Here is a 25164-nt window from a genome sequence, read left to right as displayed (position 1 = left end):
TAAAGGGACAGGTGGAATTTAGTGCCATGTTCATGCATAAAAATATACAAAATAGATTTTTCAGATTCACCAAAGGAACCAGTTCAAGCTTGGGGGCCGGGGACCTCCAACACGCGCCACATCAAATGGCCGAGGTATGCAAATAAAAGCTCAACCTATTTTCTTCCCTTTACCTAAAGGTTTGAGGGCTATGATACGTACGTCATACCTCGGCCACAAACTGCTATAAACTCGGACGCAAAAGCCACGACTCACGTAACAAACCAAATTGAGATAACAATAGAATCACAAACTGATATGGCAAGAAAGACGAAATCTATCGAGAATATCGACAGAGTTCGAGTCAAGCATAACGGGCTCTAACTCTTTATAAGGAGCAAGGTTGTGAGAACCGAATCGGTCAATAAATTGGTAAGGTTACTGAGTTACTGGTTCGACCAGGTTCAACCAGTTTATTAAATATTAAATAAAATTATTAAAAAACCTATATATAGTTTCAAATATATAAATTCAACCTATAATCTTTCATCAATGGAACTGAGATGCTCGAGTTTCATGCTTTCTAAGACCAAAAGAAATAACTTAATAAGAGTTTTTGGCGGAAACCCTCAAAAAAATTGGTTAGTTTTGTGCGGTTCACCGGTTAACCGCCGGTTTGATTGGTTTTTTGCCAGGCAATTTATGAGACTACCGAATTGGATTTGGATCCTCTAAAGTTTGAATTTCACTTTAGAGTAAAGTTTGATTTTTTATCCTTGAATAGTTTTTCTTTCATATTTATTTTTGGTCCCACCTATGAAATCAATGGTGAGAGATCACACTTTATTCTCTAAAGTAAAATTCAAACTTTAGAGGATTCAAATCCAACCGAATCGAGCTGAATGCCTGATGACCAGTTCTCAATTAATTCGGTTGAGCTGACCGGTCTAATTTAGTTTTAGAACTATGATAAAAAAAAAAAGAAATAACCTAAAACAAATAACTCCAAAAAAAGAATCATACATTCACACCTTCTTATTTATTTATTTTATTTACTTATTTACTTGTAATTTACTTTTTTATTAAAATTATTCGACTAATTTGAATGTCCAAATACATTTTGCAAGTATTTCTACTCGCTGTATTCTACTTAAAATCGACAAATAATTTTTCTAACAGATCAATCCACTACTCTAAGAAGGTGCTCTAACTCGGTGGAACCTTCAAGGACGGACCATTCCATCTCAAATTGGAATTGGAATTGAAATATGTAAGTTCGCTCAACAACATCCGACCCGACCCCGCATTTGATCCATCGCCATAAAGTGGGTGCTTCGCTGTTTCTTACTTTATTTGCAAAGCCCGTTGAGAAGCATAACCGGAAGTCCTATTACCCAAATTCCAAAATCTGAATTGGAAATTGGGATCGCAGCACCCTGGCTTCCGATATCTGGAAACGGCTGTTCCCGGCACGGAGCAGAACAGCAGCAGCAGTAGTAAGGTTTCCAATCCCCTCAATTGCTCGTCGAATGGATCACATCAACTTCTTCAAGCTCTGCTCTGCTCTCCGCGTTCTCGGTTACTTCATGATCCTCCTCTTCGCCGCCATCGTCGCCCTCTCCTACTACGCCGTTGTTATCATCGCCTGGGGCCCTCTCTTGTTCCACTCCCATTCCCCGCTCGCCTTCCTCATTCTCTTCCTTTTTCACATCCTTGTCAGTTCTCTCTCTCTCAAAGATTTAACCTTTTTTCTCTTGTTCAATCTTCAATGCTAGTAGTTGTTGCTTGCTTGCAGCTTATACTGTTGACATGGTCCTACTTCATGGTGGTTCTGAATGACCCTGGTTCTGTCCCCCATAATTGGAGGCCTTTGCCCCTCTCTCGGCACCACGATTTAGAAGCTGTCACTACTCCTATATCACTCTATTCTCAAGTTGCACCTGAGTCCGAGGCTGCAGCTGAGGCTTCTTCTTCCTCTTCTTCCACTGGCTATTGTACTCGATGCCAGAATGCCAAGCCACCCCGTTGCCATCACTGCTCTGTTTGTATGTCTCTTCCAATATTTTCTAGAGCAGCATGAATCATTTTATATGCACAAGCATGCTTCACCTTGATGTATTTTGCAGGCCAAAGATGCGTTCTTAAGATGGATCATCATTGTATTTGGGTGGTGAATTGCGTTGGAGCACGTAACTACAAGTATTTTCTGCTCTTCTTGGTAATTCCATGTCTCCATAGTTGCTACTTTCTTTGTGCTCTACATATTCTTGACAAGGTTTTGGGATTCTTCCTCTGCATATCGCTTGGAAGGTTTTGACATTTTTTATGACGTGATAACACTGAACTTGTCAATTACATATCGGTTGCATCTGCATCAATTCATTCAATGAAATTATTGTTGGCCCACATTTCTGGTAGTTAATTGATAAAACTGAATTAATCAATTCAATGAAATAATTAGAGAAACATCTATCCCTCTTGAGTCTTGTCGATTTGCAGTTGCTGCTCTATCATTAAGAAGATCTAGTGAAGTGCTAAAATTTAAGTTTTCCATTTAATAATCCGTTGCTTCTGTATCAAATTATCGAATGGAATATGTGCTTTAACTGCTTTCTCAACATGAATGGGAAAAGTGTTGCTACCTTGTTAGAATGAACAGAAACACATGCCTAGTACTTTTATTCTAAAGGAAAGCAAATTATAAATTATTGAAGTGCATACTGTTAGAAGAAAACAGGAGGGGTCAGGTGGTGGAGTTGGAAAAGGGATGAATGTCATACTACTCTTTGTGGTGGAGTTGGAAAAGGGATTAATGTCATACTACTCTTTCTGGTATTTGTTTTGCCTAATTTATTTCTCTGTCCCCCACCTATTAATAGCTATATACATTTCTTGAGACAACACTGGATTGCTTAGCTCTGGTCCCCAGTTTGATCAGATTCTTCAGTGGAGCTAGAAATCATTCATTGTCTCCTGGGGGATTTGCTGTAATCTTTTTGGCTTCTAGTAAGTATAAATGTTATACTTATATTAGTCAAGTTAATCTGGGTAGCTTTTATTGAATCCTCATAGCTATTAATGTTTCTTACAGACTGTATGCCTTGATGCAGTTCTCAATTTGGCCTTTGCACTGAGTCTTCTCTGTTTCGTAGTCATGCATATATCTCTTCTCTTAAGCAACACAACTTCGGTAGAGGTAAATTGTTAATCATTTATGAATAAATATTATTTTCTCTTTAAACTTTTGAAATGGTATGCAATAATGCTATTGGTCAGACATACATTTTAGAGTTTTGTTAATTCTAAAACCCAGCATGATTCTGTTCACTGAACATGGGAAATATGAAATATGTCAGGCTCTATCAAGCTGTGACAACAGATGATGATATTCATTAATTCAGCTTTGATTGTTGAACATGGTTGTGTACCTCTAAGGCTCTAACTATGATAAAGGCCTGGTACACTGAGTAGTCACCGGATAATTTTGAGAATAACTAAGGTTCTTTTATCTAAAGTGGCTGTTTGGTAAATGATGTTTCAGGTTTATGAAAAGAAAAAAGCAGTCAGGTGGAGGTATGACTTGGGAAGGAAGAAGAATTTTGAGCAGGTAACATTAAATATCAAGTAGTAAAACATCACAAAATAATTGGAAATTGTGGAAGTTGATGTTAAATATCTGATCCATGAAGTGCTTTGTTCGGATGAGGAGCGAAAAGGGGAAGAAAGAAAATGGAAGAAATGAAAATAGAAAGAATAGGAAATGAGAGGAAAGGAAGTAAAAGTTGCGTAAAATAATAAGAATTAGCAATTGCTCCTTTTAACGAACAAAGCATTGTTTGATTAGTTTCAATAATCTGATGATTTAACAATGTAACATGAAATGCCGTAATATGTTATTAGTAAATCCTGTAATTGTAGTGTCTGATCTCTACCTGGATTAATAGCTTGTGAATTTGAGTCACCCTTATCAGATGTTTTCATATCTTCTACCCCATGTTTTCCAAGGTTTTCGGCACAAACAAGGCGCTATGGTTGTTGCCATTGTTTTCAAAAGAGGATTTAGACAACATACCTGCACTAAGGGGGATTGAGTTCCCAACACGTCCGGATCTTGATGTATGAGTCATGGTGACTTGAGCTTTTGTAGTTGAATAAGCGATGCCATCGTCTGCTTTTTCCATTAAGTTTCAGCATGGACATGAAAATATTGCCATTTTTCTTTGAATGTAGCTGTCTAGATGTATATATGTAATCTTGCATTTGATTATTCTTATAAGCAGTTTAGCAACCTGACATCTAAAGGTAATACAATGTACATTTACCTTCGAAATTCAGTCCTAGTGTACTTCTTGACCTGTCTATTATTGCATCATTTTATAAGAGATATTGTCGTACGTTGCTAGTGTTCTATGTGGAATTGGTTGAGCTTGAATCATAGTGCGTTATTCGGATTTACATCTTTTGGTATAATACTATATATACATTGTTTTTGTTTTTTATATAAATATTGAAACAGGAAAAGAAAAGAAAAAATCAGACAGACAATTATGGCCACTTACTAATTGAAGGCATATCATGATAAATTGATAATATTGGAAGTTGGGGGAATTATCTGCGCTCAGCCGCCCACTTTTTAATGATAACTATACCGAAGTACTCTTGGATATAAAAAATAGTGTGTATATATTTATAGCGCAAAGTAAATTGAGTTGGTGGTGCGACTCCTTAAAGACAAATAATGTATGGACATGCAATTTTATTCGATTGTCTTCCTTGTGGGGTAAGATCTCTTCCAACCGTATTAACATGCTCAGGCTAGATTATGGACGTTCGTGTTCTCCACTTTGCTGTATGGTTTTGAGTGACACAAGTTGCTCTATTATTTAAAAGAATTCAATTAGAGAGTTAATTTTTTAAATAAGTAAAAGAAATTTACAATTAAAAATTAACTATTCTTTTTTGTTTTCTACAATATCCTCTATTTCGACGGTCAAAAACTAATCCATTGTGAATCTGACTTTCGTTTAAGTTTTGTGACCCATGGGCTACTGCATACACAAGGTAGAATTTGAACCCCCAAAATTTGTTTAAGCTAATGAGAGAGGAGACCACTTGACCAACCCAAGTTAGTTATAAAAAATCAACTAATGTTAACTAATTAAAAATCTATTTCCTATGCTTATTCTTATTTAAAATGGCTACACAAACACAATGCATTGTGGAGTTGATTGAGTCAACGGCAACGTCCACTTTGTTGTCCTACTGATCATGGATTATTATTATTCCTATTGCTGAAAAGGATTATTCAATCACGTGATTTGTTCAATTTTAGACCCATATTTCAACTCTATTTAGTTAGGTCTAAACTTTCAAAACATAGGCACACACTTATTTGAAACTAAAGCAGAGTATTAAGGGGACGGTTGGAGTTGGAGAAATACTTAAATCTTGAAAGCTGCATTCATTTACAAAGACTTAGCAAGCAGCAATCACCATACGTGGCTAATCAATTCCAATTGGATTGCAGGATCTGGGGAGGGGAACATCTGTGAATATGACTTTCCCCTACCCTACCCTTGCACCCCTTCTTAAGCTTCCACGTCATATATCCCATTTTTCTACTGAAGAATTTGGCCCAGATACCAACTACCCCTGTCATGTTCTAACATATCTAATATATTTAATTACAAACCAAAAAAAAAACAACAAAAAATGCTGAGAATTGATGGAAGCGTATGTGCTTCGTTAATTGGGAAGAACCATCAAAGATATTACAGAAAAAACTGGCAGATGCTAAGGAACTTCCCTTAATTCAAAAGAACTTAAGAATCAAGCTAATCTCTTTGGAACTGGATGATGAAAGGAGGACGTTGCATCCACTGGATCGGTTTTGGCAGTGCAAAAGTCGGGAAGTATAAGACAGAGACAGCAAATGATTGGTGTGAGGAAGAGAACGAAGCCAAAGGGAACCATCCATAGCTGCTTATTTTTTGGGTGGTATTTGTATAGCCACCAACCAAGAACAAAACCTCCTGCTACGCTTATCACCAAACACAGTAATGAAACAACCAAGTATGCCCTCCTGATTCTTCTCTTCTCTCCATTTTCCTCTCCTTCATTTGATCCCATCTAGCCCTGAAGTTCAAAGTTCGCATTTTTTTATGATTGGAGACACTACACACCAACTAACAATAATATCAGCATAAGAAAATATGAAAGCAAGAAAAGAAAACTTGCCTGGCCTCCTGTGGAATATGACGAGAAGGAGAGAGGTTTGTGGGTACGATAGATGGGGATGTGAAAGAAGAAGAGGGGACAAGAGCGGCAACTAAGACATTGGTGCAGGGAAGCTAAGAGGGCAAGAGGACCATGATGTGGGATTCTGTTTCTGCTTTTCAGGGTTATATCCAAGGAAGTTCTTACTTCATTTTCGGACATACTATATACTATAGGCTACTTTCCTTTTTAATAATCAAAGTTGTTAGTAACAGTCGTATAATAGATTTAGAATGCTAGACGACAGTAAAATTTATTGTTTTAACAATAATTAATGAGCGATGTTCAAAAATATAAATTAAAAATATATTATTAAAATATATATATCTATATATATATGATTATGGCAATTTCGATGGGAGCTTATCTGAGGTAGATGTAGGTTGCAATCGGTACATCGCACACATATAGATAGATGGATAACCAATTATTTTAACTAACAATTAAATTAGATAATATATTTTTATTATTATTATTTTTTTTTGAAAGAAAGAACTCAATACTTGAAGTGAAACAAGCAACCTATAATTACAAAACATAAAATATAAACAAAAATAATTTTTATGTCATTTTTAATATAACCATCAACAACATAAATTAACTACCACATTATTTTCTAGCATAACAGAATGATCGAACAACATAATTAATCACGTCTGTTATCTTGTTTTAAAAAATGATATCATTTTTATGTAACCAAATATTCTATATAATTGAGAAGAACTCAATTAACTAATACTTGTGCAACTCTTTTGTCAAAGACATACTCCACTAACTCTTAAAATGATCTTTTAAGGAATTTGGAATAGTCCACTTCCATTCAAACTCCTTGATCTATGCACACTACACCTGCCAAGAGTACTCACAAGTAACAAAAAGGTGTTGTACAGTTTCAATATCTTTCTTACACAAAACACACAAATTATCATTCCATTCAATGATTCCGAATCTATTTAGCCGCTCCTTTGTATTGACCCGGCCTACTAATACAATAAGGTGAACAACTCAACTCTAGGCGGAACTAATCCTTTCCAAATTTCTTATGTGAATCTGTAGCTCAAAATATCATCGGCCATAGTCTCTTCCTGCAAAATATGAACAAATGAGTTAGTAGAATAAATGCCTTTCTTGTCACATTTTCAACCACTCTATCTTGTACTTCTGCCATCAATCTAACAGATTACAAAACATGAAGCAGCTAATCCAAGGTATCTACTTCCCAATGTCAGAGTTTCCTCTTTCATTAAAAGTTTCAAATCCACTCTATCCCATTCCAAAACCCATAATCTCCAATTAATGATCCTTTTTGGTTTAAAATCAAGAATTTCAAAAAGGAGTCTTTTAGCTTTCCAACTAGGAGCCAAGTATCCTCTTAAAATCTGGTGGATCTACCATCCCCTACCTCCATAACAAGGTCATCAATCATCTTCTGTCGGACCTGTTAGTCCTTTATTTGCAGTTGACATATCTCTCTTCATGGGTCTCTTTTCACTGATAGTGTCTGAGTTGACAGCAATTGATCAGGGTTAAAGCTATTACATGAGCACACAATTTTCTTCCATAACGGACAGTCTTCCTTTGAGAAATGCCACCGCCATTTAAACATTAGAGCAGTATTACGAACCACCATATCTCCCACCCCCAATTCTTCTAGCTTTTTCGATGCCTGGACCATCTCTCATTTAACAGGAGTCAAACCAGGTTGTCTATCTTCCTTCCCCCAAAAGAATCTCTTCTGTAATGAGATTATTCTTCGTGCAACTGCATTTGACATCTTATATAAGCTCAAGTAATAAATAGGTAGGCTGTTTATTATTGCCTTTATGAGTACTAGCTTTTCGGCCTTACTAACGATCTTTGATTTCCACAAGCTACGTTTTTCTTCCACCTTATCTATGACTAACTTCCAAGTTTTTACTAGCCGGGAATTTGCTCCGAGACTAATACCAAAATACCTCATCGGTAGAGATGTCTACTGGTATCTGAGAAGAAGTCACATCCGACTCACCCATTCCAGACTGCAATTCACTGGGATCAAATTAGACTTGTCAAAATTAATACTCAACCCAGACATCATTTCAAAGCACCTCAAAAGTCTTTAATAATTTCTCACTGTATCCTCCTCCGGCGGACAGAACAATATAGTGTCATCGACAAATTATAAATGTGATAATTTTATATTATCTCTACCGACTAAAAGTAGAGAGATTCGCCTATTCCTTACCGCCTCTCCGATCATCCTGTTAAGCATATCCACCACCAGAACAAACAAAAATGGCGATAATGGATCACCTTGACAAAGCCCCCTCTCCATCTTGAATGGTTTCGATGGTAACCCATTAATCAGAATAGAGATAGATGCCGATCTAATACACTCTCTGATCCATGCCCTCCATGTACTACCGAATCCCATCTTCTCTAATACAGTATCAACAAAGCACCATTTAACTCTATCATATGTATTCTGAAAATCCAGTTTGATTATCACTGACGCCTTCTTCTTCAGTTTTAACTATTGCATAATTTCACATGCAATTGAAGCTCCATCATGTATTTTCTTTTCCTTCACAAAGTTACTCTGTAATTTTTTAACTAAAAATGGTATTGCACTCCTCATTCTTCTTGTCAACAATTTAGATATAACTTTATAGACATATCCAACCATACTTATAGGTTTGAGATCTTTTATCTCCTTAGCTCCAATAAAGTTTGGAGCCAACGCCACCCACGTGGTATTAGACTCTGTTGATAGCCTTGTCGTCTCAAAAAAGTTTATCACAACGGCAGTGAAATCCGTTCCAATCTCATGCCAATATTTTTTATGAAATTCATGTTGTATCCATCATTTCCTGGAGTCTTAGTTGATTCATAGTCCCAAACTGCCTCTTTCACTTCCTCCACTGATGGCATCACCTCAAGGACTTCAACTTTCTCCCTTTCTAACCGATTAACTAAACCATCTCTAAAGCTCAAACTTGGAGAAGCTTTCTAATGGTACAAATATTTATAAAAATTTTTAGTTGAAACTTTTATTCTTGCATGATTTTTCACTAGTCTCCCATTAATCACCAATGATTCAATCCAACTATTCCTTATTTTTGGCAAAGTAATATTATGAAAATACCTTGTGTTCCTATCCATCTTTTCAGCATGCTGAGATTTAGACATTTGCTTCTAGTGAATATCTTGCATAACATACCACTTCTTATAGCACCTCACTGACGTCCTTCTCCTTGCCTCCATTGTACCATCATAAAGTCCACTGCTAACCATATTATTCATCTTTTTTACCTCTTTCTCAAACTGCTTTATCTTCTCAGTTATATCCCTAAAATGCTGCTTATGTCATCTATCCAGTGCTATTGACAATGCTTTCATCTTGTCTAAAAACTGTCTATTTCTTAATTTCCTCTACTCTTTCTTCACCATTCTCAAGAACCCTTTGTTTATTACTTTGTTTCTTGATTGTTGGTTAAATAAGGCTGCGTTTGCAAAATAAATTAAATCTGAGATACAAAAATTAAGATATTGAAATTAAATTAAATTTTTGTATTATATTTAATTTAAGTGTGTATAATTGAGTTATGTCTTATATCTGTTTGGTTCAAGATAAATATAAAGATGAAATAAGAATATTTATTAAAATATATTTAGTTATTAATAAAAATATTATTAAAATTTCAGTCTTTATCGTTAGAAATTTCAGTCCGTGTATCCTTAGTTCTTCACTTTCTGAAAATACTGAAGAAATCAAAATTTCGAGACTAAAATTTTAGTTTTAATCTCTCGCCACTAAATACACTATTAAATCTCAGTCTTTCAATCGCAAATTTAGTCTTTAAAAGTTAGTTTCCTAGTGTTTTTTTTTTTAAAAAAAACTGTTATCTTTGGATTAAAAATAAATAACAATTGTGTTTTAAGTAAAATTATAAAGACAAATTCTATGGTATCTATTAAAAAAATTTATTTTTATATTTTTTAATTTAAATATTAATTTTAATCTCTTTTTAATAAATTAGACAAATATATATAGACACCATAGTATCCACCAATTATAAATTTTCAAAGAATCTATACGACACCTTATAAAATTACAAGATCCAAATACTCTTATGCACGTCGTGTGTAGTTTAGAAAATGGCAACATTACTCATTAATCATTTTTACAAAAAAAGAAAAAAGTAAAAAACTTGAAAATGAATCTTATACCATTTATTAGATCAAGTAGAGTGGCACTTTCATATAAAGAAATGGTATAAAAAATGAANATATATATATATATATATTAAGATTATTTTTTTTCAAAAATATAAACTTCCATTAATAGAAAAAAAGTACAGCTATCTATTACTACTAGAATCAGATGAAAAAAATAGGGTTATAATCCAAACAAAGTCTTCAAGAAGTGAAGGTATAAGCGATAGCGTTTCTTAAATAAGAAAGAGATTAGAGAACAATATTATTAAAGTTGGGTATGAAGAGAGTTTGGAAGTTGTAACATTTCATCGTGAAGCTTGTGAACTGAAGAGAAAATTTTAGCAAGAAATCTCCATTTGTACTCAAAAATTCATGAATTTCGTTCCTTCTATAAGAACTAGAGAAAATTAGCAAGAAATTGGGAATGAGTCTATCGGGTGGTGTTGGATTTGAGGACTTCCATTGATAATATTCACCATTGGGTAAAGGTACCAAAAGGGGAAATTGCTAGTAGGTATGCTAGTGGACTTTGATTTTACACTTCTTTAGCATATTTGCATGTCATAAAGCAGTTGAGCACTGTTTCCTCTTCTTCTGAGCAGCACAGGCAGATTGCAGATGTTGATGGGAAGCAATGGTGAAGGAGGTGGCAGACTGGGAGACGTTGATGAATGCTCTTTCATAGGAAAATCTTGATTTTGTGAGGGAGAGCCAGCTTCCACAGGACAACCCGTACATCCTTCTGTCTCATCAATTGGAAAAAAATCTCAATTGGATCGTGATTGAATTGGTATGCCCCGATTAGCCAGATGCAATGTCATACCTTCCACCCTTGTTCAATACCCACCGAAGTTCATCAGCTCCAGTTTCAATTTTCAAAGTCAATATTTTGTTAGCAATATCTGCAGGAAAACTTTCATGGATCAATGTTTGATTCCATTGTTATTCTCTGTGAACAGATCTTTAACCCAGAAAATAGGTTGTCCTTGATTTAGGTGTTGCAGGCCGTGCATGATAGTGAACAGATACGGAAGAGGTAGTCAAGGGTCTTCATAGATACGCAGCAGGGAGGCCGAGCCAATCCGCCAAGTTATCCCTTTTTCAACTACAGAGCGCCCCTCTAAAAGGCTTCTCCAACCCATGAAGGTGAGCTTCGTATCTCTGCCTTTAGTGCATCAGTATATTTGTAGTACTTTTCTTTGAGTATTCTGGCTATAAGAGAATTAGGTTGTAGTAGGATCTTCTAAAATTACTTTTTCAGTAAGGCTAGATTTTGTGCTTTAAGGCCTTTAAAATCCAGACCTCCTTCCCGCTTCGGTCTTGTCATCATATTCTAACTTATCCAAGCCATACATCTTTGACTCTCTTTTTGTTCCCACCAAAATTGTGTGAGAATGCTGTGAATATCTAAGATTAGGCTATCTGAAAGTCTGAAGCAGGATAAAGTATAAATTAAAATGGCTTCTCCCACCGCTTTTAGTAGAACTGGTCTTCCCCCTGTCGAGAGGAGGCTGCGCTTCCACCCTTAAACCTTGTTACGGACTTTTTAAGATTATTGCTAATAACATTTTAAAATTTTTTTAATAAATATAAAACAAATATATTAAAAACTCAAAAATTTTATATATTTTCTATAATAGGTTTTCTAAATTTGTAACATGTAGTTTTACAAACAGTTCAATTTTTTTTTTTTTGGTGTGTTTTGGGATTAACAAATCATGGGGCTTTTAGGCCTTCCCAATTTATACATGTTGTTGGGAAACCCAATAAAATTAGAACGTACTGGGAAGACCAAAATAAGTTGGATATCAAGTTTCTGTCCAATATATACACATATATCCCTTTCCAGAACCTTAAAAAAAAACACGCATATCCCTACATAAAAATTGCAAAACGAACACAAAAATAAATAAAAAGAGAAATGCATATATCCTCAGCTTGCGGCAGAAATCGATATATCATGCAGGAGAGATTGGACCCAAGAGCTTTAGGATTTAAAATTAAAATTGTTTTATAATTGGCAATTCATATCATCACTTTATTTTTTTATATAATCAATTTATGATAGTTACTTTATAATTTGATATTTTAATTGAAAATACGCTGACAATATAAATTTTTATATAATAGAAGTAACAAAAAAATAAAATTATTATGTATACTATTTAATAATTAGATAAATTTACCAAATCATAAAAAAATGTTTATAAACCATTTTTCCAAAATTGTAAACTTTAAATTATAATTTATTTTAAATTTTTACGATATATGTTTGATTATAAGAAGGTTAAAATTATTTTAATAGTTTCTATAATTTTATCAAATTTTTAATTAGATTATTTTTAAAAAGTTGTAATTAGATATATATTAGATTAAAAAATCTGAGTAACTGTTCACTTTAAAAAAATACTATAACATTAGAACTTTTGCTTCTAGAGAATGTTATAATTTATCCTACAACAATGTAAAACGAATAATTTAAGAATAATTATTTTTTCTTTTAACAAAAAATAATGAGTAATAATTTATTAAAATTATTTTATCTAATGCAAAGAGTTAATTACAAAGTTTAAAAGATAAAAATTAACTGAAAATTTTTGTAAAACGATCGAGTAATTAAATTCTATCAGAAACAACTTTTCCTTTATTTTTTTATGATATGTTTACTTGAATTGATTGTTTGGATAAAATTTTTGAGATAGAAATATAAAAATAGGAATTCAAAAAAACATAAAATAAATGAATTTTATCATCTCTCAAATTAAAAAAAATTGTATCTCAATTTCTATATTTATAACTAAATAAATTTATATATCCATTATTATTAATGTATTTTGTAAAATAAAAATAAAATAAAATATTTAAATAAAGCTTTAAGAAGGTTGTTTGGGAAATTTTTCTTGTCGTGTGCAATGTGATTTGTTATAGGGTGTTTGTTATGATGTTAAAAATAGTGTCTAATTGTTTTAAAACTAAAAAATTAATATTTAATTTAAAATTTACTTAATAAATTTTAAAATTTATTATATAAATAAATTAAATAAAAATTAGGCACAAAATGATATGACCATTTTAGCATCGTTTTCATCGGAGATGTGCTCTAGCAAATTTAAGAGCATACTTATCAAATTTTAAAATCATTTATGGACTATTTTATTAATAATAAAAGTAAGATATTATTTTGTTAGCGTTAGAATATTTTTGGTACTGATTTGATATTTATCGCAAAGATAAATTATAAGTGACACTACAAAATTTACATAATTAAAAAAATAATTCCGAAATATATAAATTTTTGTTTTTTACATTATTTTTTAAATAATTATTTAAATATCTTAAAAGTTTAAATTCAATACACAAATAATTTACTAAATATAAAAATTATTTATCATTTATAAAAAGAATAATTTTTTTTTACTTTTAAAATATTTATAAAATTTATTTGTCAATTATATATATAATTTTGAAATATCATTCTGTTATTGATTTATTTCTGCCCTTTAATTTGCACACAGTTTACTATCTACCACGGGGCCTCTCTTCCATTTGTAATATTTCCGTGGCCGCCATTCAATTCCATATATTCCATAATATTCTCATAACACATCATTACAAGACGTTTAAGTATAACTTGTTCAAGACTTAATCACACGTGAAAGTGTATGAAAATATGAATTTGAATGCGGTGCGACAGAGAACATATTTGCTGTAGCCTGTAGGCGGTCAATGGACAAGCAAGCAATGAGTGAAAAAGAAGATGCAGATTTTACATTCTGTTGACCAATTAAGGTATGGATATAAAATTAAAGAATGCATTATTATTCTTCAAGTCCGTGGTCAACAGCATACAAAATGTGAATGAGGTAGTTGAGCTACATGCCACATATATGTAACTGTTCTGCTGATGGGTTGAAGCAAGTCGCTTGGACAGGATTATTTATAAACCATGATGCATACATGATGCCTGAATGAATGCCATTCCTTATGTAATTTGATTCTAAACCTCTAAAAATGACCAACATCAACATATTATATGCCACACAATAGATAAATAATTAAAAAAAAAAATATAAGTAGATAATAAAAATACTAAACAATATAAACAATAGATATATCGAATATTTATTTTATTAGATATACGAATAATTATTCTAATATAAAAATTTAAATAAATAATTTAAAAATATAATATATTTTTATTTAATTAATAATTATTTATATTATTTAAAAAAATAATTGAGTACCTAACATAACCCTTAAAAAATGTCATAAACGAGCATATAAACATGGTATTGTTGGCTATTATTATTAGGATTCTCGAGGAATATAATCATAAAATACAATAAATCTGTACCATTGGGTTATGCCGTTTTAATTTGTTGGCCTAAATCATTTATTTCTCCACCAACCTAATAAGTAGAAGATACTAGGATTTTTTTTAAATAAATATTTTAATTATTTTATTTATTAAAATAAATATTTTAGACTTTAAATTTATGTTTTTAGGCCTTCTTATATATTTTGTTTACAATAAACAAAATATTTATACATGTATCTCATTTACTCGAAATAGATAGCAATTTTATTTAGCTATATCTCATTTACAAACAAAATATATATATTTTTAAAAAATACATATATTACAAGATACATTAATAACTATCTCATTTATATAATAAATAAGATATATGTATTATTATAAAAAAATTATAATTAAAATAATTCAAAGTTTAAATACTTAAAAGGAGATATTTAAAATTTTATTTAAATTTATTTTTAAATTTGTAACGAATACAAATAATATTTTTCTTCTAATCCTTTTAATTTGACATCTTTTTTATCACTTATTTAAATTTTTCATTTATGTTTTTCTTCATGATTCTTATCATTTAGATTTGAAACCGCCCACTATTCGATTACAGTAACTGCACGTTAAAAAAAATTAAAATATTAGATTAATGTAGAGACTCTTTTAGGTAACTGTTTTAAATTTTCGTATTCTCTTCTACTCTTGTTTTTCGCTCTTTCAAATCTTTTTGAGGGAATAGTGGATGATTTTAAATTTAATTAAATAATAAAAATAATTTTAAAAAAATAATGGTAGGGTTTAAAATTTTGAATGGATGATAAAGAAGGAAGGTTGGTTGCTTAAATATTATAGAGAAGAAGGAGAGTTAGTTGACGCAAAACGTGAAAAATTGAAAAAACATGAAAAACTACACATAGTGAGAGAGGATTTTGACCCAAATAAAACCAACACAATTTTTTATAACTGTTGCTATATTTGAAGTTTTTTTTTTTAATTTAACACGCAACTAAAACATTTGCTAATATTTTATTCGATTTAAATAGTAACAAAATTTATTAATTTTTATTTATTAAATTTATTCAAATTAAATTATTAATATTTTTATATTTATAAATATTCATAATAAATCGTTTATGTGCAAAGGAGATAAGTAATAGGATGTAAAAGCATAAATTGTATCCAAATTGGTAATAAAATAAAATATTTATTTAAAAAAATTTCATGAATACTATGTCTCTACCATATACATATCGCATAGAGATGAACCTGAGTTCAATCCAATTGCACATAACAAAAAAAGTCAAGTACGTAATTTCTTCTTATTTCCACCATCCACCACCAAACTAACTCACCTTTCTGAAGGTGCATCAGTAATTAGAGTGATTTAGATCAGCTACTTACAACTCGTTTTAGTGACATGACTCTGCTGCCTAAATTAATTATTACATAACTGCATCGGGGTTGGATGGCCACTGTACTACTATACGTCTATACATAGGGTTCATACTTTTAATATCTCTTATCCATTTTGCGAATGATATTTCCCATTTTTTGTTATTATTTTAAATTTTAAATGCTATACGTCGAATAATACATATGGAAAAGGAGAAAATCTCATATCTCCAATCTTTGTATTAATTGTCTATTCATTCTTATCACGTTATATATGTATATATTATTAACACCATAAATTATAAAAAGTCTTCATACAATAGTGTGGTTTTCCAGAAGTAGTTGAGCGCCATCCATCCCTTTTTGAACTACTTTTATCAAAGTTAAATCATCGTTGTTTAATAAGCTAAATTATGTACTGATCGAATAGTAATAATTAGTAGCTTTGTTGCGGATGATATAAATTAATGAATATCTTCAATTCCTCATTCAGCACCATATGGTCAAATCCATCCTTATTTATTATACAGCGTGAATGCGTGTAGGCCTTGCTTGATTCCCACTTTCGGATATTATTATCAGTTGCTACAAACGCAATTTCTGCCTATACATAAATATGGTGGTTGATTTTAGTGTATAAATAATATTTTTAATTTTGAGTTATGCTAGTATACACTAAAATCAGTTATTAAAATCAGCCACAATATAAAATATATATAAAATACAAATACACATTAAAAATAAATTAAAATACACATATATTTATATACAAATACATTAATAACTGATTTTAGTGACTGATTTTAGTATATAAATAATATTTTTAACTTTTTTATATTTAAAAAAAGGGTAAAGTATACCTTTTGTCCCTGAAGTTTGACAAAAGTTTTAAAAATATTTCTAAATTTTATTTTGTTTCAATTTTGTCCCAAAAATTTTCGATTTGCATCAAATATACCCCTAACGGCTAATTTTTCAAAAAATTTAAAACCAATTCAACCACAATTTCATAAGAATAACCATCAACACAGGCAAATCAAGCATAATTTTCATGTATTATTGTTAGATTGGTCTTAATTTTTTTAAAAATTTAGCCGGTAGGGATATATTTGATGCAAATCGAAAACTTTTAGGACAAAATTGAAACAAAATAAAACTTAGGGGTAATTTTAAAACTTTTATTAAACTTCAGGGACAAAAAATATACTTTACCCTTAAAAAAATTATTATTAGTTTTATTTTTGCATTGCATGATTGTAAAAATATAAATTATAAAATTTTCCCAATAAATATCAGCGAAAACAGGTAAGCATTTTTATACTGTAGCAAGCGAAAATGGGCTTCAATTTTCGGATTTGATGCCTGTGAAAATGGAAGTATTAGCATTCACAAAACTTGCTTATAAATACCTGAGCAACATAGCAAATTTAACATACATCTCTAACTCTCTATTTCGCATTCTTCATTTTTTTTTCTCTTAAATTTATCACAAAAGAGCTACTGAATGTATTAATGTTGTCGTTTATCTGAATACAATAATTAGATGTAACGATAATAGTGTATCTTTTGAATACAATGATATCACTGATTAAACTAAAAAGTTTAATTCTGGTGAACATGAATTTATTAGAAAAAAAACATATAAAAAAATATAATATCAATTTTTATTTGTCGATAAAATCAAAGCGTGCGTTATAAATTGTTTTGGCTTAAAGATCACGAGCATGTTGTGCTATGTTCGACATGTATGAAAAGATTATAGCGCAAGTAGTGATGGAGCTTTACATTGAAGTCGTGAACACTAGTAAAAATTTTTTTTTGTATTCAGGTATGTTGAGTTCTACAGCAAGACTGAGCCATAGTTGAGGAACCAACATTGATGGTTCGAGGGAAGTATCATTTGTACCAACGGATACTGGGTTTTTAGAAGATTTAAAGACGGACGAGGATTGTGTTCAAATTGGTTCTGAAAACAATAGTGATGACGAGATGGAATCTGTTTTAGAAACACAAGATTCTCGATTTACACAATTACGATTTATCTTGCCAGTTGATAAAGAAAAAAAAGATAAACAAAAAGACAATAATTCAAAGTGAATAAAAAAATACATTGAAATTGAAATAGAAAATACAAGGGATAAATTAAAAATTAAATACAAAAAAATCAGTTTAACTTTTATCCAATTTTTTGATGCAACAAAAAAAGAGACTGCTCAACTTAACTTGTCTACACCATAGTTTGGGAATTGAATCGAAGGGACTCACTCAACCTTCTACTCAATACCCTAATTTAACAAGAGAGAAACTCACACAACCTCACTTGTCCACACCATGGTTTCATCACAAAACCAAAAAGAAATTTTTCAAGCCTTTAAATCACTCAATATCATGACTACAATAGTTTAGGAGGTAGTTATCATCTCTTATTAGGTTAAAACAAAGAAAATCATAATCCTACAAATATAAAACCAAAATACATTAAATTAAATTGAATATTCTAAAAATAGAAACAAATAACTTTTAAATAATAGTTAAACTCTTAATATTACGAATATTTGAAGCACGTATCACCACCACTACTATCTCCTCTTCCCATTCGTTCACAAGTTCTAAGTCACTATTCTTTTAAAACTAATGTGATTAAGCGTGATTTACTTAGATGTGATTAAAAAATAATTGAATAGTTATGTACCTTAAAAAATTAATATTATTGAAGAATAAAATTAAAATTTATTTCTATGTATCGTTTTTGTCCCTAACGTGTTCGTCCTATTTAAGTCCCTACACTACACCAAATTAGATGAATAACTACACTTATTTTATGACCCTTATTTAAACAGTTGTTATTAAATAAAATGGTGACACTTATTTATATAATTTTTTTAGCGTCATTAAAATTTTAAGTGTCCCATTAATAAAAAACATATTATCAATCTATTCCTTTCCCTCTTTTTCTTTTCTTATTTTTTATTTCTGATAGCCATTTTTATTTTTCAAAACCCTAACTGATTCAATTGGTACCGTAGTAATTAGCGTTGAAATTAGAAGAGAAGAGATGAGAAGGTAACAACGGTGTTCGCGTTCTTTGCCATTTGTGCTCTTTCTACTATTGCAGAAATAAGATGAAAGATGGCGTTTGCAGATTTGAATCTGAATCTCTAAGAAGTTAGCATTTGTTGTTCGCATCACATTTTGCAGTTTGCAGTTCGTGTGGTTCCTTATCTTTTCCTCTTTTGTGAGTGCAAATCTTAATCCCCTCTTTTTGGCCTTCATTTTTTCTCTTCCAACGACAATATTGAATAAAGGTAGTGAGTAATTGATTGTTCTTCTTCTATTTTTCTCTCATACAATTTCTTTGTTGTTGTTTAGTGTTTGTTGTACTTAACTTGTTGCAATTGTTTGTTGTTAGTGCTATATTTTGTTACAATTTATCATAATGATTATATCATCATATTTTTTGTTTTTTTGCTATTTTTTCTTGGTATTCTCTTATTTTCTTTTAATTTTATTAGAATTCAACATATTTGGTGAAATGCTTTAACTAGATTTCAACTAGGTTAATTAAATTAAAGTTTCACAGTACTCATCACATTACATACCAATTTTAATGCAATTTTTAAGTTTCCTATCCAAAGGGTTGCAATTTGGTTTGATTGATGTAAGTGATGCTATGGCAATGAGGCCTGATGGACATCCTGGTAAATATGGCCATTTATATTACAACAATGTTAAGGTTACTAATTGTGCTCATTGGTGTTTGTCGGGTTCTATAACAGCTCAGATTACCCGCTAGCACGATACTGTCCGCTTTGACACACAAGACCTCACGATTTTGTTTTTTACGATAAGGATGATAGCCGAAACCCCCTCACTCACTCGTCAAAACGCGTCATGCTAGAGAGAGATATCCACACCCTTATAAGGCATGATTCGTTCCCCTCTCCAACCGACGTGGGATCTTACAATCCACCCCCCCTAAGGGAGCCCAGCACCCTCGCTGGCACATCGATCCGGACTCCGGCTCTGATACCATTTGTAATAGCACGATATTGTTCGCTTTCAATTTCAGGGACTAATTTGGTGCATCTACAATGATGACATAATGGATGACACGTGGACGAATACTGTTGTGACACGTGGCACAAACGAACACGTAGCCAAATAACATTGTGACACGTGACACAACCATCTACATCAGCATGTCACGTGTTACTGGTCACCACATCATCATATCGTTACACGTGGTCAAATCATGGAGTGACACGTGTCACTTATAGTCCACATTATCAAGCAATGTCATCACGTCATTAATGAAAAATAAGTCAGGGACTAATATAGTGCACTTTTTTCAATCTCAGGAACATAATTGGTGCAATTGGAATTTCAGGGACGATTTTAGTACATGGCGCCAATCTCAGAGACCATTTTAGGGTTTAACTCCAGTTGTAGTCTCATCTTTATCTCATTTCTTTTTTATGTGTCATTTATATATTATTATTATAGGATTAGTATTGGACTAGTCTAATTAGAGAATTATACTATAAAGAGGAGTATGATGTAATAATATGAGATAGGCATGATATAATTGAAAACTCTATTTTTTTTCTTTGACTCTAATTTTAGGAATTTCTCTTTTATTTTCTCTGATTATCTCTAATTCTCTCTAGTTCTTGATACAAGTTCGTATCATATTAATACATTAAAATTAAGTATATCTAGATATAAATCGTACCTAAATTAATTATTTATATTAAGATTTAATAAATTTCTGAAACATTAATTTGTCTAAATAAACAGCTATTTAAAATTAGAGAGTAATTATAAACAAATGTATTTTTGTCTATACACTAAAGTGCCATTAATTAAATATGAGTTTGGTATTGTTTCTAAATATTTTCAAAAGTTATTTATTTTCTTAATTTTTTAAAGAGTGTTACCTTTAAAAAGTTGGAATAATTATATTTAAGTTTAATTTTGATAAAACAATTATTATTTTTTAAAAATCTCTATGTTTAATTTTAAAATCAAAAGAAATACAAGAACATAAATACTTTAACAAAAATATTATGTATATATTAAAAATCAATCACCAATAAATTATTATTTATTTGTATAAAAATATATATTATTTATTCTACATTCCTCTAATAAGAATTAACACATTTTTTTGAAATCGAAGAATTAACTATTTAATTAGAGTTGTTACACATTTAAATATTTTTTTATTTAAGTTTATTTAAGTAAGTCTAACACTAACAAAAATCACTCTTATTAAAATAACTTGATTATACGCGCATCTTCTTCTTCTTCTTCTTAACCTTCTTATTCACGTTCCTCTTCCTCCTCCTCCTTCTTCTTCACATTCCTTCTTCATTCTTTTGTTGTTTTTACTGTTGTATTTTTTTTCTTTCTTTTTCTCCTTGTCTCCCTGGTGAAGAAATAGTAAAAGGTGAGGAAAAAGAGTTTTGAATTGTGCATAACAGAAATGAACCGAAATTATATTCAAAATGAACTGAAATTATATTTAGAATGAATCGAAATTATATTCAAAATGAACCGAAAATTAAATTCAGAATATAAACTTGTTTTAAAACAAGCACAGACTAAATGCGCTTTATTTAAATTTAGAAGGAATCGAAATTACTTAATGATTGTAACATACAAACTTAATTCGAAAACAAACAGAAAAATAAATTTAAATTATGAACAAAAACACATCCAAATCCATCAAGTGATTTTGCAGAATTATGTATTTCTTCTTCTTTATTTGATTAGATGAACAAAATAAGAAAAGAACATGATGAGAAGTTTTGAGAAATTATTTCTTCTTTTTTATTTGATTTTTTTTCTCTTTTTCTTGGTTTTATTATTTTCAAGATAGTGAAACAAGAAAAATCATAACAAAATAATCACTCAGAAATGAGCCAAAATTATATTCAAATAAACCGAAAATTAAATTCATAATGTAAACTCGTTTGAAAACAAGTAGAGAACAAATGCACCTTATTTAAATTTAGAATAAAGCGAAATTACTTAATGAATGCGACACAGAAACTTAATTCGAAAACAAACAGACAAACAAAATTGAATTATGAACAAAAACACATCCAAATCAATCAAATAATTTTGCACTATTATGTATTTTTTCTTCTTTGTTTGATTAGATGAACAAAACAAGAAAAAGAACATGACGAGAAATTTTGAAGAAATTTTTTTTATTTCTTTTTTTTTATTTGATTTTTTTTCTTTTTTTCTTTGTTTTATTCCTCTCAAGAATCAAGATAGTGAAACAAGAAGAATTATAACAAAATAATTCACTCAAAAATGTAGTAAAATTATATTTAAAAATGAACCAAAAATTATATTTAGAATGTAAACTCGTTTCAAAATAAGTACAGATTAAGTGTATCTTATTTAAATTCAAGATGAATCGAAATTATTTAACGATTGTAACACACAAACTCAATTCAAAACAAGCACACGAACAAAAATTAAATTATGAACAAAAATTAAGAAAAAAAAAATAGGAGGAAAAAAAAAGAGGAGAGGGTGGTGGTGACAACAATAACAAAAATAAAAAAATAATAAAAAATGAGAAAAAGAAGAATTCGTAACTCTTAGAGGCGAAGAAGAAGAAGAACATATGAGTCAATTTGAAAGAAGAAGTGTGAGGAGAGAAAAAAAAACAGAAAAAAAAAGTGCATGACTCTAAATTATTTGGATAAACTTAGATGTTAAAATTGTTTAAATGCGAAAAATAATTCTTATTTAATTCAAAACAGTATTATATTAGAGGTTATGAAATAAATAAGATTATTAAAAGAAGCGAAGAAATAATCTCTCTTTGACTGCTAGTCTGCTATATAAAGCAACCTAAACCCACAATCTAAATTCAGAAGCAGAGCAGGTAGCACCCTCAGGAGAAGAAACACACCCTCTACCTTGCAGTGTAGCATAAGCAAATATATCTTACAAGAAGAAACACAAACAAACACAAAAAGAAAGCAATACAGTAAGCTGAATGGCTGCAGCTGGTAATAGCATAGACATGGATAAGGAGAGATTAACGGCTGAGATGGACTTCAGGGACTCTTCCTCCGCCGTCATCAGAATCCGTCGCCGGTTACCGGATTTCCTACAATCGGTGAAGCTCAAATACGTCAAATTGGGGTACGGCTACTCATGCAACCCCGCCACCCTCCTCATCTTTGCTCTCATCCTCCCACTCCTCCTCTCACTCATCGGCCTCAACCTCCACGACCTCCGCCTCGACACCCACGCGCTCACGCGCCTCGCCTTCTCCGCGGCCCTCCTCTTCCTCTTCGGCCTCTACTACGCCACGCGCCCATCTCCTGTCTACCTCGTAGACTTCTCCTGCTACAAGCCCAGCAAGGAACGCAAAATCTCCGTGGAATCGTTCCTCAAGATGACGGAGGAGAACGGCGCGTTCGACGAAAACGCCATTCAGTTCCAGCGGCGGATCTCCACCAAATCCGGCCTCGGCGACGAGACCTACCTCCCGAGAGGGATCACTTCCCGCCCTCCGAACCTGTCCATGGAAGAAGCACGCCTCGAAGCAGAAGCCGTTATGTTCGGAGCACTGGACGCTCTGTTCGCCAAAACAGGGTTGAATCCCAGAGACATTGACATCTTGATCGTGAATTGCAGCCTCTTCAACCCTACCCCTTCTCTCTCCGCCATGATCGTTAACCACTACAAGCTCAGGACCAACATCAAGAGCTACAACCTGAGCGGCATGGGATGCAGCGCCGGATTAATCTCCATCGACCTCGCCAAGGATCTCCTCAAGGCGAACCCCAACTCCTACGCGGTGGTGGTGAGCACAGAGAACATAACTCTGAACTGGTACTTCGGGAACGAGCGGTCCATGCTCCTCTGCAACTGCATTTTCAGGATGGGCGGTGCCGCCGTGCTTCTGTCGAACAAGCGGCGGGACAGGGCGCGATCCAAGTACGAGCTGGTTCACACGGTGAGGACACACAAGGGCGCGGACGACAAGAACTACAACTGCGTGTACCAGAGAGAAGACGAGACGGGGAAAATTGGAGTGTGCCTAGCGAGGGAGCTGATGGAGGTGGCCGGAGACGCACTGAAAACAAACATAACGACTTTGGGGCCGTTGGTGCTGCCGCTTTCGGAGCAGTTGATGTTCTTCATGTCGTTGGTGAGGAGGAAAGTGATGAAGGGGAGGAACAGGGTGAAGCCGTACATACCGGACTTCAAGCTGGCGTTCGAGCACTTCTGCATCCACGCGGGTGGGAGGGCGGTTCTTGATGCGTTGCAGAAGAACCTGGGGCTGAGCGAGTGGCACATGGAACCTTCCAGAATGACGCTGCACCGCTTCGGGAACACTTCGAGTAGTTCCCTCTGGTACGAGCTGGCATACACAGAGGCGAAGGGGAGGGTCAAGAAAGGCGACAGGGTTTGGCAGATTGGATTCGGCTCCGGCTTCAAGTGCAACAGCGCAGTCTGGAAGGCCCTCCGTGGACTGCCCGTACTCCATGACTGGCGTGGCAACCCCTGGGACGATTCCATTCACACCTATCCTCGTCACCCATCCCCATAGTTACCTTCTACCTCTCTTTAATTGCTTATTTTTATTTAATTCTCTACTGCGGGCCCAACGTGGTTGCATATTTGCATCTCTTCAGCTTAATTTACCAAACCGTTACCTAATTTAGCTCCCTCCCTCGTCTCTTCTTTTGCTACAAACCGGGAACGCCATGCATGGAAACGCTCAAACATACATTCATAAGAAAATTTTATTTTTTTACCCTAAAACAAAGTAAAAAATCAGAGTCCTCTGTATACATGTTTAATATTACCTCATAAGTTGATCTTTCCTACTACAGTATGAAATAGAATTTTCGATCAATTTCACCACAAAAATAGAAGAACAGTATGTCTCATATGTCGTGATAAAATGATGGCATGTGAGATAATGGAGGTAGTCATTCAAGGAAAATTTATTCAAAAATATTTTTCCTAAT

The 25164-nt window shown here is 32.5% G+C and overlaps 2 protein-coding genes across 2 annotated transcripts; both read left to right on the top strand.

Moving 5' to 3' along the window:
• Positions 1-1177: 1177 nt before the first annotated feature.
• Positions 1178-4387, top strand: LOC107491910 (probable protein S-acyltransferase 12). Its single transcript, XM_016112831.3, has 7 exons — positions 1178-1694; positions 1775-2024; positions 2106-2197; positions 2859-2985; positions 3090-3175; positions 3521-3586; positions 3985-4387. Exons 1-7 carry the CDS (start codon positions 1509-1511, stop codon positions 4099-4101), a joined length of 924 nt encoding a protein of 307 aa, XP_015968317.1. The 5' UTR covers positions 1178-1508; the 3' UTR covers positions 4102-4387.
• An 18651-nt stretch (positions 4388-23038) lies between these two features.
• Positions 23039-24858, top strand: LOC107491909 (3-ketoacyl-CoA synthase 1). Its single transcript, XM_016112829.3, has one exon. It carries the CDS (start codon positions 23175-23177, stop codon positions 24738-24740), a length of 1566 nt encoding a protein of 521 aa, XP_015968315.1. The 5' UTR covers positions 23039-23174; the 3' UTR covers positions 24741-24858.
• The last annotated feature ends 306 nt before the right edge of the window (positions 24859-25164 follow it).

Source organism: Arachis duranensis, chromosome 6 (genome assembly GCF_000817695.3).
Source record: "Arachis duranensis cultivar V14167 chromosome 6, aradu.V14167.gnm2.J7QH, whole genome shotgun sequence".
Classification (NCBI taxonomy): Eukaryota; Viridiplantae; Streptophyta; class Magnoliopsida; order Fabales; family Fabaceae; genus Arachis; species Arachis duranensis.
This window is presented reverse-complemented; position numbering and strand designations above follow the sequence as displayed.

What these genes read in the sequence shown, in the direction of transcription:
- LOC107491910 (XM_016112831.3), top strand. Translation starts at nt 1,509, where the DNA reads ATGGATCACATCAACTTCTTCAAGCTCTGCTCTGCTCTCCGCGTTCTC. An exon ending in AGTATTTTCTGCTCTTCTTG is followed by an intron (nt 2,198 to 2,858) that starts GTAATTCCATGT and finishes ACCTATTAATAG; the next exon opens with CTATATACATTTCTTGAGAC. An exon ending in TGTAATCTTTTTGGCTTCTA is followed by an intron (nt 2,986 to 3,089) that starts GTAAGTATAAAT and finishes GCCTTGATGCAG; the next exon opens with TTCTCAATTTGGCCTTTGCA.
- LOC107491909 (XM_016112829.3), top strand. Translation starts at nt 23,175, where the DNA reads ATGGCTGCAGCTGGTAATAGCATAGACATGGATAAGGAGAGATTAACG.